Consider the following 17062-nt stretch of genomic DNA (forward strand, 5'->3'; position numbering starts at 1 on the left):
GTTTCCTCTTAATGCTATGTATTTTACATTACGCTCATTATAAAAACTACATTCTGACACAAAGTCCCGTGGGCTTCTCCAGCCCTGGGGTGGGGGCGGATTTTACGGCACAGAGAGAGCTAAGAACCCCTATGTCGGGTTGGGGGGGGTCCTTGAAGCCAGATCCACCTCACATCACGGACAAAGAACTGACCGATGCAGAAACCAAATAAACACCCAGGAGCCCCCCCCACCCAACAGTCAGGTGACAAGTCAGAACACAGGCTCAGCTGGGGTTAAGGGGTGCTGATGCAAATAAACTGAGAAAACGTGGATTTTTTACTGAGTGGGTTTTTTATGCAGAGGGAAACCAGAATTACCTAACTGGTAAGTGAGGCAGCCCACGGGGAGAAGTGCCGAACAGCAGGAAGGAGGCGAAACGCACTTGAACCTGCGGTAGCTGAGACCTCAGGCTCAATCAAAAAATGAACAAAGAAGGCCCGGCCGGGCGTGGCTCAGCGGTTGAGCGTCGACCTGGGATCCAGGCGATCGGGGTTCGATTCCCGGTCAGGGCACATGCCCGGGTTGTGGGCTCCATCCCCAGTCGGGGGCGTGCAGGAGGCAGCCGGTCAATGACTCTCTCATCATTGATGTTTCTATCTCTCTATCCCTCTCCCTTCCTCTCTCTGAAATCAATAAAGACATATATTTAAAAAAAAAAAAATGAACAAAGAATCACCGCAGGACCTAGCAATCCTGCTGCCAGGGAAACAGCCAAAAGAACTGAAAGCCGGGGCTTGAACAGGTACGTGTACGCCTAGGCTCACATGGCCTCACTCACAGCAGCCGGGGGTGGGAACAGCCACACATCCGTGGACAGAGGGATGGATAAACACCTGGGCCGCCAGGAAGGACATTCTGACACACGCCACCATACGAACGCACCCTGAGGGCATTGCGCTCAGTGAGATAAGCCAGACACCGATTCCACTGACCTGAGGTCCCTGGAGGAGTCAACTTCGTAAGGACAGAAAGTAGATGGTGGGTGCCAGGGGCTGGGCAAGGGGGACAGGGAGTTCGTGTTTAATGGGGACAGAGCGTGGGTTTAGGAAGATGGGAAAGATCTGGAGGTGATGGAGGTGACGGCTGTACAGCAGTGTGAATGTGCCCAAGGCCGCTGACCTGGGCACCTAACAAAGGAAATTCGCGTTATTTGTATTTTCCCACAATTAAAAAAATAATAATGCCCCAGCAGGTTTGGCTCAGCGGTTAGCGCATCGGCCGGAGGACTGAAGGGCCCCGGATTCAGTTCCGGTCAAGGCATGTACCTGGGTTGCAGGCTCGATCCCGGCCCTGGTCGTGGCGCGTGCAGGAGGCAGCCAATCGCTGCGTCTCTCACGTCGATGTTCCTCTCTCCCCACCTCCCCTCCACTCTCTCTGAAAAGCAATGGAAAAAATACCCTCTGGTGTGGATAAAAGTATTAATGATAATAATAATAAAGAAAAAAAGAAAAATATTTCTCGCGTTCCAAGAAAAAGCACTTGGCTCAAGAGGGAAGGAATTCACACCACAGCTCTGACGCTCATCAGCCGCGAGACGGGGGCACGTCCCCTGGACTCATGAGCCCTCCTTTCCTTATCTGTGAAGATAATCGCATTTCTTCTGCGGGACAGTTTCCAGGACTGATGGAGGCACCCCGAGTGACGCGCTTGGCGCAGGGATGGGCACGTAAGCAGCACGGTGTTTATCAACATGATTCGTAGAATCAGGAGCACGGTGTAAACACTGAGAAATTGTTATTGTAAGAGAAAGTGACGTCAGAGGCAGAGGCACCCAGGTGACCCTGGCAAATGCCACCCCCCCCCCAGGAGGCCTGGGAGATGGTATCTCTACTCCTGACACTTCAGGGATGTGCACGGCCCAGACGCCTCATAAAAATCCCTCTCAGAATTAAAACTGATCTGAATAGAAGCGGCCGCACTCGGCCTGGCTCTTTTATTACTTTAATTCGAACTTAGTTTATCTCTGAGCATCGGCAGAGGCGCCGAGCGGGAGATGGGCCCTGTCAGAGTCAGGCGAGCTCCGTGTTGCAAGAAATTATCTGCCTTTTGCAAGAAAATTACTAAGGATGGGGGGGGGTGCTGTTACTTTAAGATCTCCAGGCTGGTGTGAGAAGAAACTAATTAAATGATTGTAATTTTCTGTGCAAATACAGTCGCTGACTTCTACAGAAATGCAAAATAGAGAGGACTTCTCTATATCAAAAGAGCATCGGAGTTTAAAAATTATTTTTCAGCTCTCCGGTGAGAGCTCATGTTCAAGCACCCCCATTAAATTTTTAAAACGGCAAACGGAGCTCAGTCGGGATACAGATGATGAGTGTGGCCTGTGCTCCGTGAAGTGTCCCGATCGCGGAGGGGATGCACAGAGGACGCTCCTGCTGTCAGTCTATCCGTCACTCGCCGGTCACCATGCGATGAGACCACGTGTAAGTCTGCGGTTCACAAGCCCAGGTGCCCAGCAGGTTGGGGCTGCACCTGGAGGGACCTGCGATGGAGAGGCTGCTGTCCCCACCAGCCACTAGGACAGGGAAGAGCCATGGTGCCAGCCTGCAGGCAGCAGTCCCGCACCCGGGGGGCCTGCCTGGTGAACGGTTAACGCCCAGGAGGCGGCTTTCCGAGGGTTCCCGCAGCCAAAGCAGGCGGAACAGGCCACCCGCCCGCCTTGGCCTCCCCCGAACGCTTCAGACGGAGGCCCTGCTGTCCCCAGGGCAGAGCCAGGGTCCCTGCTCCCCGGGCTCCCACACCTGGGGAAGGTGGCAGGGACGGCTGCTCCGGTCTCCAGCGCCCCTCCGCGCCCCGTGAAGCACCCACGCGGCCCCCAGGACTGGGGGGGGAGGGCGGGCTAAACGGGCCACTTGTAAGAATCTTTAAATAACTCGCTCTCGGAAAGAAGAGACCAAAACAAGGAGGCCCCCAAACAGAAGGCAATTTACAAGCTCCCCCCCAGCTCCCCAGACCGGAAAGGCACAGGGACAGGCGGCACGTCCCAGCTCCCTCCTAACGCCAGCTCCGCCTGCCCTGACGTCAGCCCCGGAGCCGCAGCCTGCCTCCGGCAAATTACAATAAAGCAAAAATTAAAACTAACGGCCGTTCTGTAGCAGGCCCGCGCGAGCGCTGGGCTGCAAGCTAATCTGAAGGGGCGCGCAGAAGAATGCTGTTAATTTATGACCTCTTTAAAATACTCTCAGGAACCTCATGCAACCACAAATTAAATAGCCACTTTATTAAAGTAAAAGGAGATTTGTGCAATGTGGTCAGGAGCTTTATTAACGGGGCTGTCTTCGCGCCTTCGAGCCAGGCCTCCTGAACGACAGCCGTGTCCTTTCTCTGCCCAGAGTGCTACAGGTTCCCCCTCTCCCTCGGCCTTCACCCTCTTAGCATCCCAACCTCCGGCTCAGCCCAGGTGATGCCGACTCTACTTGTCCTTCAGAGCCATGGATCATCACCTCCTCCAGGAAGTCCTCCCTGACTTCCCCAGTGCAGCTCCGCAGGCCACCAGGGTAGTCTATGATGAGTTCCTGTCCAGACCAAACGTCTCACCAGGACAGGGGCTATAACTGATTTTGCTCATCACTGGGGAGCAACTAACAGACCCTGCACAAGCAGCTGGTTTGAGGGTTAACCTCAGGCCTCTTCTCACCAGGGCTCTTAAACTTCATGTGGTCCCTCCGGGCACAGGGAGAATGCAGAAGACCCTGGGTCACCCGGCAGGTGTCCTCCTAAGTACGGCACTGCCAGTTTGCACGCCAAGACTCTCCTAGACTCATCCACCCAGCTCGCGTCTCCATGTACAGTCACCTGTCCCACAACACAGGTGTCCCTTGCTCTCTCATCCTAACCCAGCCACCAGGCCCAGGGTCCCCGATGGGTCTGCACAGTCCATCGGCTTCTGACAGCAAATGTGACAGGTACTCAGCACTGGTCACTACATCACTTGACCTCTGTCTGCCTCTGTCTCTTTCTCGGTGGCCGCTGGTGACCCTTGGTGAAGGTTGCCGTGACACAGAAGCATCTGGGCAGAGGCCCACCACATCCATACTGACCAACCACGGCGCAGCCTCCTGGGTCCAGCCTCTCTCTCCACCCCAAAATGCTGGGAGGCTGGCGCTGTGGTGCCTGGAATTCACATGATCACAGAGAAAGTGCAGCAGACTCCAGTGCAATGCAAGACCTCACGCCCTGGAGCCACCAAGATCACCTCCATGAGTGGAACAGAGCTGTCTTCACGAAGCCACAGCCGTCAGATGCAAAGCTACACACCAGCTTCATCATGAGCGTGCGGGGGGGGGGGGGGGGGCAGGAAGCCAGTGCCGCTCCCGGAAAGAAAGGACAAGCCTGCAGAGCAGGGTCTGTCCTCACCTGCAGACCTCCCAAACCCTTTCTTCTCTCCCTCCGCCCCCTCCGGGGCCCTGGCCCAGGCCATCACGGCTGCTCTCTGAGCCTACATCCGGAGGTCTCACTTCCACAACCCTGATCCTTTCCAGCTAGGGGATCCCAGGCAGATGGACTCCTAATCTCTCCGGGCCTGAGCGCCCACGCCCAGGCCAGCTGGCTCTGACACTTAGTTAGGCGTCAATAACCACCACCCGCACCACCGCCCTGGGCCCTGGAGGGCTTGACATCTGGCAGGTGTCACGTACTAATTCACACCTTCAGAAGCTCCGGACTGGAGTTCTGCCTCTCTGGGCTCCCAAGACCCTGGAGCAGGGAACTCAGAGAATCAGCTCAGAATTATCTCTGCACACAACTCCTCTGACACCCCCAGCCCTGAGACACCACACAGAGCAGATGCTGACGAGGGGAGAGGGGAGCGGAGGGGCTGACCTGCTGACGAACACTGAACAAACTGGGCCTGGCCGCATGGTAGCAAGACTCTGACACCCAAGTCCTGCAAAGTTCAAGTCCAAGTGCCGTGAGGGGAGGGCTGGGGGTGAGCTGTACTTAAAATAAGCAGAAAGCACACAGTTTCCCAGAAACGGTACAATCGGGACAGGGCACAGCACAGTCCCACCGCGGTAGCTTGAGGCCATGACCCCAGAGGTGGAGACCAGCGCTCCGCGTCCACCCTCCAATCCCGCCTCTGCCTCCGAGGGTAGTTCAGGAGACAGCCCTGTGCCTCCACAGAGCCATTCTGGATTCAAGGGTAATGCCGGCTGGCTCCAAGGAAACATTAATTTCACACATAACACTCTGTTTCTACAGCTAAACGTCAGGCAGAAAGGCAGTGTTTGCTTCCAAGCAAGTCCCCTTCCACATCTCCACGGCAGGGAGGAAACCCAGCTGGTGGAGGGGACGCACAGATGTTCCCAGCGCTGCAGCCACGGGCCTCTCTCCCAACCAGCTCGAGCCCTGTGGTTCCTTCTGGCGGATGCTCTAAAATACCATTTTAAAAAGTCTATTCCTCTCGTCAAATGTGTGTGTTTTTTAATTATGAAGAACACTGGACACGGTAATGCAAACACGATCTCAGCTCATGGGGACCCCATCCACAGAGCGCACTTTCCCAGGTCTCAGTACCTGGGCAAATTGGGTTAGATAAAATTTTTAGAAGGCCCTGCTCAGCAAATTGCCCTCAAGTTAGTTTCATCCTGGTTGTGGCTTTTGGACACGGTGCTTTCACAAAGTGCAGAGTCCTGGCTACAATCTTTGGCCCCATGGCTGCCAGCTGAGAACTGGAGGGCACAGGGCACCTCTGAGACTCTTTGTGGGCCAGGAAAACAATGCTGAGAAATGACGTAGGAAAATGGTTTTACTGTGCTCCGGGTTCCAGCTCTCACTCCTGTTCTGAGTTTTGCCCAGGCCAGGTGAGACTCCTACAGCATCACGTCTCCCCCAGCCACAGGACAGTCTGCTTTTCAGGGGAAACTCCTGTCCCCCTGGACGTCCCCTTCCAGAGGAGGGGAGTATGGAAGGTGTGCAGTGGCTCAGCATTCCCTCGCCGTCTGCCTTCCTTCACCGCAGACGCTGAGACTGCTGACGGCACTGAGGGACTCGGGGCTTCCACCTGCTAGGTGTCCGCTAAGAGCCGGGCGATGCCCTGCTCTCCACGCGTCATCCACGCGTCACCCCCGCCCTGCCGTTTCCCGGTGGCCAGAGGAGAGATCCACCTCCGGTTCTGGACTTCCTACCCCCCAACAAAGAAAAACCAGCACCCCCACTCCCACGTCCCCCTCTCCCAGCATTCACCTGCGAGCAGCCAGGATACAGCCCACTCAGCGACCTAACCCAGCCACTGCCCCAGGGAGCAAAGCCAGGTGGGCTCCTTGGACAGGCTCCCCCCACTCCAGTATCCCAGCCCCTCTGGTCCAAGCCCCCTCCTCACTCTCTCCGCGGAAGCCACCTGGCCCTCAGGCTCTGTACTCAGAATGGGGGAGGGTGGGCTAGGTACCAGTGAGTCCTGAGGCACTGGTCCCACCTGGGGGGCTGGTCTGCACCCCTCAGTGTCTCTCTCTCCCCATTCATGAAGCTAAAACAACAAAGAGACTCCAGTAAGCTGCTGGACCAACCACCTCGGCAGGCAGGCGGGGCTGGGCTTGGTTAGGGACCTGGCTCCCCTGGATGGCTCTTCGCATCAATCTGTTCCTCTGAGTTACTGGCTTCGGTTACCTTTCACCCCATAAATTACAGCTTACCACATGGGACATGGTTTGGTCTCCAGTACTGGGGTGTAGTGAGGGGCTGAACCCAGCTGCACGTCTGGGGTCTGCCGCCTCTCTCAAGATGCTGGTGGAGAGGTTCCCTTTGGGCTCTCGTAGGGAGGGGGCACCTGCTCCCCTCCATGAAGCACCCCCTCAGCACCCAGGTTGCCCCCCGCTGGCCAGCGGACCCAGGAAGCCAGCTTTGCACCCCCTCCCCTTCCCAGGGTTTCTAGTCTGGCTAGAAAATGTCAGAAATGGCCAAACCCCAGAGACTTGGTGTCTGTGCAGGCAGCCCAGCCAGCTGGGGGCGAGGGGGGGGTGGAAGAGCCCGGCTCTGGGACAATCTAGCCCATCAGGTGCAGCCCCCACCCAACATGCTCATCCACCCACCTCTCCCTCCTCCAGCAGAACCCTCACCAACGAGGAGCCCAGAGGGCTGGACAGAGAACGGGGTGAAAGTGCCACCCAGCCCGGGGGTTCACCCCTTCCCTGGCGAGGAAAGCACCCAGGTGGGTGTCCCACCCTTCCACTCCCAAAGCACACAGGGTTCCCGGCCCTGTGCTGCCTCCTCAGAACTTTGGGGAGCAGTGGTCAAGAATGGAGTTAGGAGACAGCAATTGGGGAGACCCCATGAACAGCGATGGAAGGGAGTGAGCAGAGATTGTCCCCTCTCCTCCCCCTACAACCAGCCCCCCCACACGCACACACAGCTGCCATCTCCCTGCACCACCCCTTCTCGCCAAACGTAATGACCCAGGAGGGGGGCCTGGAGGGGACCCAGCCTGACCATCAGTCACCTTTTGCAGGAAGCGGGGGAGAGGCAGGACAGAAGGCGCCCCCAGGGAGGATATGAGAGTGTCCCCAAGCCCTGAGACACAACAGCAGAGGGTGGAGCAGGACCCAGGAGGGGCAGGGGCCACCTGGTGGAAGGAGGTGCGGGGGACCCTAACAGAGGTGGCCCTGCGGGGAAGGGGGTGTCCTGCTGAACTTCCAGATGTTGAGAGGCCAAAGTGGCAGGGGCAGCGGAGGGGCAGCGGAGGGGCGGCACAGGGCGGGGGTGATGCCCAGGCTGCGGGTACTCAGATGCCCAGGCGTCCAGGTGCATCCCTGATGGAACCCCAAGGTAGCGGCGGGTCACAGGGGGGTTCTCGGGGAGAGGGGGGCCCCAGAATCGATGCGAAGCTGACCGGGTAAGTCCGGAGCCCGCGGGGGCGCCGCGAGCAGTGCCGAGCAGACGGGGGTGCGGAGGGTCCTAGACCCAAAAATCCCAGACGCGCCCCTGAGCGTCCGGACAGGGTGCAGTCTGAAGGCGACGGGGGCGCAAGGCCGAGTTGGGGGAGAATCCTAAACGGCCCGGGGGCGCCCAGAGGTTGGTGAGGTCCCAACCCCCGTAGCCCGGGATCTGGAGTCCATTAGGGGCGCCCCCGAGGTGGCTCCGGGTCCCAGAAATCTGGGGCAACGTCCCCGAGGTGGCCCGGGGCGCTCGCATATCTGGGGACCTCTCCTCGAGTAACCGATGGCCAGAGGCCAGCGGGGGGGCTACGGGGTGACTCGCGTCCCCAAGTCGCCCGCGACGCCGGGTGGGCGCCGGGCGGTCCGGGGAGGGGGCGCCGCGGGGACGGCGCGGGTCACTTACGCTGCTGTTCTGGCCCGTCCAGTGCACCATCGCCTGGTTGTGCGCCGCGTCTCCCTTGAGCACGAACGACGAGCTGACCAGCGAGACCTGCGCCTGCGACGCCGCTCCGGCCACGGGCGCCGCCCGCGCCCCGCGCCCCCGGCCCGCGGCGGGGGCTCCATCCGGGCCGGGGGCGGGCGCGGGGCGCGGGGGGCCGGGGGCGGGCGCGGGGCCCGGGGGGCCGGGGGCGGGGGCGCGCCCCGCAGCCCCGCAGGCGGCCGGCGGCAGCAGCAGCAGCAGCAGCAGGAGCGGCCGCGAGCGCGGCGGCGGCGCTTCGGGGCTCGGGGCTCGGGCGGCGGGGCCGGGGCCCTTCGGGGTGCGCGGGGGCCCCCGGGGCGCCATGGTCGCTGAGGGGCGGCGGCGGGGCGCCGGCGAGGGGACCGCGGCCGCGAGAGGCGGAGGGCGCGGGGCGCGGGGCGCGAGCGGGACGCGGGAGGAGCGGCGGCGAGGGGAGGCGGGCGCGGGAGGAGGAGGAGGGGACTCGCCGCTCCGCCGGCGCCGAGGGCGCACCGCCCCCTGCCGGCCGCCCGGCCCGCCGCCCGAGGGCGCGCCCGCAGCTCCAGGCCCAGGTCCCGGGCGCCACCCCACCCGCGGGGCCCCGAGCCCCCCCGGGGGTCCGTCCCTCTCCTCTCCCCGGGGGTCCGACCCTCCCCCAACCAGGGGGTCCTACCCTCCCCCTCCCCGGGGTCCCTCCTTCCCCCAACCAGGGGGTCCTACCCTCCCTCTCCCCGGGGTCCCTCCTTCCCCCAACCAGGGGGTCCTACCCTCCCCCAACCCGGGGTCCCTCCTTCCCCCAACCGGGGGTCCTACCCTCCCCCTCCCCGGGGTCCCTACCCTTCCCCAACCAGGGGGTCCTACCCTCCCCCAACCCGGGGTCCCTCCTTCCCCCAACCGGGGGACCTTCCCTCCCCCTCCCCGGGGTCCTCCCCTCCCCCAACCAGGGGTCCTACCCTCCCCCAATCCGGGGGTCCTTCCCTCCCCCCTCCCCGGGGTCCTCCCCTCCCCCCTCCCCCCTCCCCGGGGTCCTCCCCTCCCCCTCCCCGGGGGTCCGTCCTTACCCCCCTCCCCGGGGGTGCTTCCCTCCCGCCTCCCCTCCCCCTCTTCCTTCCCGCGGTCACCGAGCCCCCGCTGGGCACCGCGGGGGGGGGGGGGGGCCCCGGCACCGGGATACAGGCGGGACCCCAGCCAGTTGCCAGGCCCTGGGGCTGACCATGGGGTGAGGGAGACAGACAGCACCCAAGTGGACACGCCTTTGGCTAAAACAACTCCAGGGAGCCCGCACTAGGACACGGTGGGCGGGGTGGGGCGGGGTGGGGTGGGGTGGGGGCGCAGTTCCCCTCCCAGCTGCTGGTGGAGACAGAACCAGCGCCCTGAAGATCCGGGAGGGGAACTTCTAGGCGGCCGCCGGGCTCTGCAAAGGCCCTGAGGCCGTCCCCAGCGGAGCCACTCCTGTGGCTCAGGCTTCAGGACTTGCAGACCCTGGCTTTATGCCACCAAGGGGCAACCCCTGAGCCTAGACAGACCCCTGGGTAGAGGGAGTGTTCAGGGGGAGAGGGTGGGGAGCAAGGTCTCACCAGGACAGAGCTGGCAGGCCAAGGTGAAGAGTGCAGGGTCCCCCCCAAGGTCACGGCTGCTCAGACAGATCTCAGTATAACTCCACCAGGCACCCACCGTGTGCCCCTGTTGGCCTCAGAGAAAAAGACAGGAGCCAGAGCTTCAAGTCTTCTGCCAGGCCGGGGCCACCCTGCTGCCAAATTCCCCCCAGAGCATTAGAGTATTAAAACCCTCAGGGTCCGCATCCCCCCACACACACCGGGCCCCAGCTGGGTCTCTGCTCCAGAGAGAGCGCGAGAGAGCCTAACGGGGCAGAGAGCACAGCCTGGGGCATTTGGGAAAGAGAGAGTGGGGTTCCCTCTGGCCCACAAACACCTGGTGCACTGGGGCCCCCGTCTTCTGCTTGTTCATCCCCCCAACTCCCTCTCAACAGAAGCCATGCCCAGTAACAGTCACCAGGGCTTGCCCTGTGCCCAGGCTGTGGTGGGGGTGGGGCGGGTGGGGTGAGGGAGGTTTGAGGTTTGGCTAGTTTCTGAGGGCCCCCTCCCTTGGAATGCACCCTCGCCCCTCAGCGGTGCAAAGGTGTGGATTCCCAGGCGGCAGGTTCTCAATCTCCCGCTCAGGAGAGGGGCCAGCAGCCGCTGCGGGAGCACCTGGTCCAGCACTGGGAGCAGAGGGCAGGGGCGCGGGCAGAGTGGGGAGCTAGGGAGAGGCTCATGCCCACCACTGCTGGCGGGGGGTGGGGGGCCCGGGGGACATGGACACGGACTGCTCTGCAGTCTGAGAGCCCACACTGTCCGGGCGCAGACACACCCACCGCGGGCCTGCTCCATCTCCTCACTGAGGTCGCTGAGGTCTCCTCCCAGTGTTTTGTTTTGATCTGTTTTAATAAAGGAAGACGCCGAAGTACTGTCCTCAAGAAAACTTGACAGTGACAAATTACTGAGTGCCGACTACGCGCTGGGCACTTTCCTGGGGGCTGGGTGTGCCCTGGAAGGAGGTGGGGCCTCTTCTCTTGAAGGAGTGAGAATGCAGGTTAATCGTAGTTAATTCTCACAACCACGCTGCCAGGTAGGTAGGATTGTCCCCATTTTACAGCTGAGGAAACAGACTCTGAGAGATGAGTGTCCAAAGTCCCCTGCCAGCCCGGCCGGGCGTGGCTCAGCGGATGAGCATGGACCTAGGATTCAGGCGATTGGGGTTCGATTCCTGGTCAGGGCACATGCCCGGGAATGACTCTCTCATCATTGATGTTTCTATCTCTCTCTCTCCCTCTCCTTCCCTCTCTCTGAAATCAATAAAGAAATATTTTTAAAAAAAAACAAAAAAACAAAGTCCCCTGCCAGGCTGTCTGAGGCGAGACTCCAGCCCTGCTTTCTGGCCCCCAGGTGGCGCCCTTTCCACCCTCCTACCCCCAGACCCCGCATTCCCACAGTCCTGCTCTCCCAGCTCCCGCCTGGCAGGGCAGCTCCCCAGCTGTGTGCTCGGGCCTCAGTTTCCCCATCTGAGAAACAAGAGGGCGGACTGCACTGGAACTTCCACAGAGCACGGGCCCCAGGGGGCTCCCTCGGAAGGGTGTCTGGGAGTTGGGAAGGGCCACATGGTATTTAAGTTCTGCAATTTAAAATCTGTTTGGCTCTAATTCAGTTTCCCTCCCAACTTTCCGGCCCAGTGGTCCTCGCCGCGGATAGCGTGGACGCCCCAGGGAGCGCGGGCGACTATGGAAATGTGCGCAGAATTTATTCTGCGGGGCCACCGGCAGCAGGAAAAGCGCTCGAGCGGCTCTTGAAGGGTGAGTCAGGACCCGGTGGAGGCGGAACAGCGTGCGGCTCAGACCCTGGACAGGGGGGCGAGGTGCCCGTCCCAAGGAGTGGCAAAGGGCCCGACGCGCAGGACAGACGGTGACCCTGAGGCCCTAGGCTACAGGCTTGTCCCTTCTGAGGTCGAGCAGAAGCCTGTGGGTTTTCAAGAGAAGGAACAACGCGGTCAGGGTTGTGCTTCGGAGAGTTAATCTGGCCGCACCTGACATCCGGAGCTTGGCAGGGAGGCGGGGAGACCAGCTGGGGGCCGTGGTGTGGGTCCAGGTGAGCGAAGCAGACATGGACAGGAGCAGCGGGGAGGGGTGCAGAGGAGAGCGAGGTGGGTCCCCGGAACTTCTGATTGTGCAAGGTGAGAAAAAGAGGGAGTCGCCCAGCCTGTGTGGCTCAGTGGTGGCGCATTGACCTATGAACCAAGAGGTTACCGGTTGGATTCCCGGTCAGGGCACATGCCCGGGTTCCGGGCTCCATCTCCAGTTGGGGGCCTGCAGGAGGCAGCTGATCACTGACTCTCATCGCTGATGTTTCTATGTCTCTCCCTTTCCCTTCCTCTCCCTGAAATCAGGGAGGGAGGGAGGAAGGAAAAGAGAGTCAAATTGACGGAATTATCTAGGGGAACAATGAGGCCTCCTCCCTAGTTAGGGGACAAATGTGAAAGAGACGGCATCTGCTCAGCTCAGGGACATGCTGCCCCCGAGGTGCCTGGGCCTCCGGGAGGCAGTGGTCAGGCGAGGCTGGGCGCAGTAAGGAGCCGCCCCAAACCCAGGGCAGGCGTGTTCCGCTCAGCCACAGTCTGCTGCAGGCCAGGCCGCCAAGGTCACTGCGGCAGGAGGCGAGAGCAGAGAATCACGCAGGATGTGCCACGGGGGTCGCACCCGGGAGTCAGGCCGCTGCCCACATCCCGGGGCCAGGGCCTGGGTTCGCCCTGCGGACCGACCGCGAGGGAGGCCTGCGAGTGCGGAGCACAGGACGCTTGGCCGGCCCTGCTCTCGCTGTCACCCCGCCAGCCTGTGAAGCTGTTGACCCGGGAGCGGCAGGGCTTGAGACGGAGAGGTGGGTTTGACCTGCGCGTGCGGTCACTCGGGGAAAATACGCAGAAGGAAGCAGGAGACGACGCGGGCACCGCCCCACAGCCCTCTGAGGAGGTGGCGAGGGATTCCCAGAGGAAGACTCAAGATCGAGTCCAAACCTCTTGTTTTCAAATATCTGATTAGTTGTTGTCGTGTAGGAAAGGCATCCAGATTTTTCCTGATTTCTCCGTTTCCATATGGTTCCTTGGCGTCGCACAGGCAGCCAGAGCGGTTGGCAAGCGTTTCGGGACCGCGAGGCTCCCCACCCCTCTCTGCAAGGCCAGGGCCCTGCGACGACGGATCTGCCCGGAGGAGAGGTATTCGAAGCCTTCCGTTTCAATAAACATCTCAAAAGGGAACTCACGGTCCTCCTGCCTTTAAGATTCATTTCAGAAATCAAAATTTTTGGCTACCAAATGGCTGAATGGGAAACTGACTTTTATGTAAATGCTTTGCACACTTAAATTTTCTCACCAATAAAATTTGGGGTGAAAACGTGGCATTAGGGATTTCAGCTTGGAGGTTCATGAAAGCTTCCTGCTTTCCCTGGGAAGGGCGACCGCCTGCCTCCAGACCAACAGGGGAGCTCGGGCTGGATGCTGCGAGGCCCTCTCCTGAGGCCCGTGTCCTCGCTCTGAGACTACAAGGGTCATGACTCTGACTGGGCCACTTTTCCCACTTAGCCCCAGAGCCCAGCACAGTTCTGGGCACACGGTAGGCACTTAACAAGTATTGAGTAGATGGATGGATGGGGGGGGGTGGATGGGGGCGGAAATGGGAGAATGGATGGAAACCCCCTAGGAACCAGACTGCCAAACTACAACTGCTGAAGTGAACAGCAACTCAGTGGAAGGCAAAGAGCACTGGACTGGGAGTCAGGAGAGCCGGGTTCCAGTGTCCACGCTCCACTGATGGAGCTTTGAGAACATGGGAAAATCCCTTCCCCGTGGATGCTGAAGTATTCCTCCTCTTCTGAGGGGGGTCTCATCCACGGTCAGCCTTCACAGCCTCATATCCACCGCTTTCCCCACCTCCACCCTCCCGAGGAGCCTGAACTCTGCCCACAGCATCTCCAGTTGGAAATGCACTTCAGGGAGGCAGAACTTCCACTGACAGCCAAGTGGAGAGGCTGGCAAACCCTCTCTCCAAAAATCAATTATGAAACTGCACAAATTGACAGAAACAAGCATTTCCATATTCTGGAAATCATCCAAGAGCATGCAACAATCTGAGAAGTGTTTATGCTTGAACACCGCTGAGCTTCATGCAGCAACAGTGGGAGTGCAGCATTCCAGCCTGGGGGCGGCTCCCACAGCCCCCTCCCAGTGGGAGAGACTCGGAGATCCTGCAGCGTGGGGCAGGCCATGGGGCCGGCGGCTGCAATGCCACGGTGAAGGGCAATCATACAATTGGGAGCAGTGGACAACGCCCGTGCCCAGCAGCACTGTTGGGGAAAACGGTCATCTTGGAGGTTGTGTAGAAGGGCCATGTGCCTCTGGAAAGGGCCCAAGCCGGCCAAAGAGTCCCAGCTGACCCTAGGGCCTTATGTATACACATAGAAAACATGAGAGCTAGTGAAATGTAAGAGCCAGGCAGAGTTGAAAACGCCTAAATGCTGAATGTGCTCCTCTACCCACATACAGGTCTTTGACAGAGGATAGAAGGCTTGCTGGCTCCAGGTATTTAAGAATAACCTCGGATCTAACGCTGGCTGACCTCTAAGCGAGGCAGGCACAGGGGCACAAAAGCCAGGCTTAAAAATGAAAATTAGTCCAGCTGGGCGTGGTTCAGCGGTTGAGCATCGACCTAGGATCCAGACGATTGGGATTCAATTCCCGGTCAGGGCACATGCCCAGGTTGCAGGCTCAATCCCCAGTTGGGGGCCTGCAGGAGGCAGCTGATCAATGACTCTCTCATCATTGATGTTTCTATCTCTCTCTCTCTCCTTACCTCTCTCTGAGATCAATAAAGATATATTTTTTTTAAAAAATGAAAATTAGCCCGGCCGGGCATGGCTCAGCAATTGAGTATCAACCTAGGATCCAGGCGATCGGGGTTTGATTCCCGGTCAGGGCACATGCCCATGCTGTGGGCTTGATCAATCTCTCTCTCTCCCCTCCTGTCCTCTCTCTGAAATCAATAAAGATATATTTAAAAAATAAAAAAAATGAAAATTAGAAATTAAAAAAAAAAACACAAAACACAGCACCAGCAGCTGCACCAAGCAAGGAAGACGGATTTCCCTTACTTAGCCCAGGCAGGTTACTCAACAAACAAACAAATGAGTGAGCAAAAAATGGCAACAACCTTCTGAGGGAATCAATGTATATACAACATGTAACCTAAAATGTCCAATTTTCAACAAAAAAAATTATGAGAAATGCAAAGAAACAGGGAAATATGGTCCATACTGGGGGAGGGGGTGAAGAGGAGCAGTCTGTAGAGGCCTCCAGAGGCTGGACTTGGTAGTGAAAGACTTCAAAGTAACTGTTATAAATATAATCAAAGAATTAAAGGGCCCTGACTGTTTTTGCTCAGTGGTTAGAGCACCGGCCTGTGGACTGAAGGGCCCCAGGTTCAATTCTAGCCAAGGGTACATTTCAGGCTTGATCCCCGGCCCCAGTCAGGGCGTGTGCAGGAGGCAGCCAGTCGATGTGTCTCTCTCACATCAGTGTTTCTTCCTTTCTCTTTCTCTCTGTCCCTCCCTCCCTCCCGCCCTTTCACTCTCTCTAAAAAAAAAAAAAAAAAAAAAAAATCAATGGAAAAAATATCCTCAGATGAGGATTTTAAAAAAAGAATTAAATGGAAAATCTGGAGCTGAAGAATGCACTAATGAGGAAATTCACTGGAGAGGATCAGTGGCAGATTTGGCACAGCAGAAGAATCGGTGAGCTTGAAGACAGAGTAATGAAAATTATCCAATGTGAAGAACAGAGTGGGGGAAAAGACACATGCACAGAGCCTCAGAGACAAGGTCAAGCACAAGGTCAAGCACAACAACCTATGGTAATGTGAGTCCCAGAGGGGAGGGGAGAGAGAAAGGGGCTGCAAAAGTACTTGCGGAACGGTGGCCAAAAAGTTTCCAGAACTGATGGAAAACTTTAAGCATCCAGGAAACTCAACAAACCCTAAGTAAGTGAAGTACAAAGAGATATACACGTAGACACATCATAATCAACATGCTGAGAAACAAAGAGAAAATTATGAAAGAAGGGAAAGCCAACTCTCCTCATGTCTTGAGGAAAAAGTGATTGACAGATGGCTTTTCGTCAGAAAAATAAGAGGACAGAAGGCAGTAGAATGACATATTCAAAGTGCCAAACGGGAAAGATCTGTGAGCCAAAAATTTTATATCCAGCAAAACTATCCTCTGAAAAAAATAAAGGTGAAAGATATTCCCAGATAAAGATTGATAGAGTTCATTTCTTCCACAAGAAGAAATAAAAAGCACCAGAAATGGTAAATAAGAGAATTAATATAAAATACTCTAGCCTGGCAGGCGTGGCTCAGCGATTGAGCATGGACCTAGGATCCAGGAGATCTTGGTTTGATTCCCGTCAGGGCAGATGCCGGGGTTTTGGGCTCGATCCCCAGTAGGGGGCATGCAGGAGGCAGCTGATCAATAACTCTCATCATTGATGTTTCTCTCTCTCTCTCCCTCTCTTTTCCTCTCTCTGAAATCAATAAGGACATATTTAAAAAATAAAATAAAATACTCTATATAAATTCTCTCAAAGACATAAGCAGTAATTATAACTTGCATTGTTGGGTTTATAACAAAAAAGATGTACTATGAATGTGACAATCATAGCACAAAGAGGAGGAAGGAAAGAAACTATATTGCAACAAAGTTTCCACATTTGATGGAAAGTAAGCGAGTATCAATCCCAAATAGATTGGGACAAATTAAAATGTATTTTTTAGTCCCTAGAGCAACCACTAAGAAAATCATTCAAAATATGTTTTTTAAAAGGAATTAAAATGGGACATTAAAACTATTTAACACAAAAGAAAGGAGAAGAGAGGAACCAGACAGCAACAACAAAAACCCACAGGAGAAACAGAGAAAACAGCAAAATGGCCCATGTAATACAATGTAACATAAAGGACATTAAACGTGAATAGTCTAAACACCCCAGTCAAAAGGCCGACATTGCCAGACTGGATACATAAGCAAGATACAAATACACATATACTATGTGCAAGAGACGTTAAAAAAAAAAAGTAAAAAGAAAGGAAAAGAATGGTTGGAAGTGAAAGAATAGA

General features: G+C 57.4%; 1 protein-coding gene across 2 annotated transcripts in view; it reads right to left on the reverse strand.

The window, feature by feature from the left end:
• Positions 1-8697, reverse strand: part of SORCS2 (sortilin related VPS10 domain containing receptor 2) — a gene marked incomplete at its 5' end in the record, with an annotated part of 364973 nt that extends 356276 nt beyond the window's left edge. For both annotated transcript variants that reach the window (XM_081130912.1, XM_081130911.1), the window contains one exon: positions 8317-8697. In XM_081130912.1, the coding sequence (XP_080987038.1) occupies positions 8317-8697 (381 nt within the window). The remainder of the gene's footprint in view (positions 1-8316) is intronic.
• Positions 8698-17062: the final 8365 nt, after the last annotated feature.

This window comes from Miniopterus schreibersii (genome assembly GCF_964146895.1).
Source record: "Miniopterus schreibersii genome assembly, chromosome: 1".
NCBI classification, from domain to species: Eukaryota; Metazoa; Chordata; class Mammalia; order Chiroptera; family Miniopteridae; genus Miniopterus; species Miniopterus schreibersii.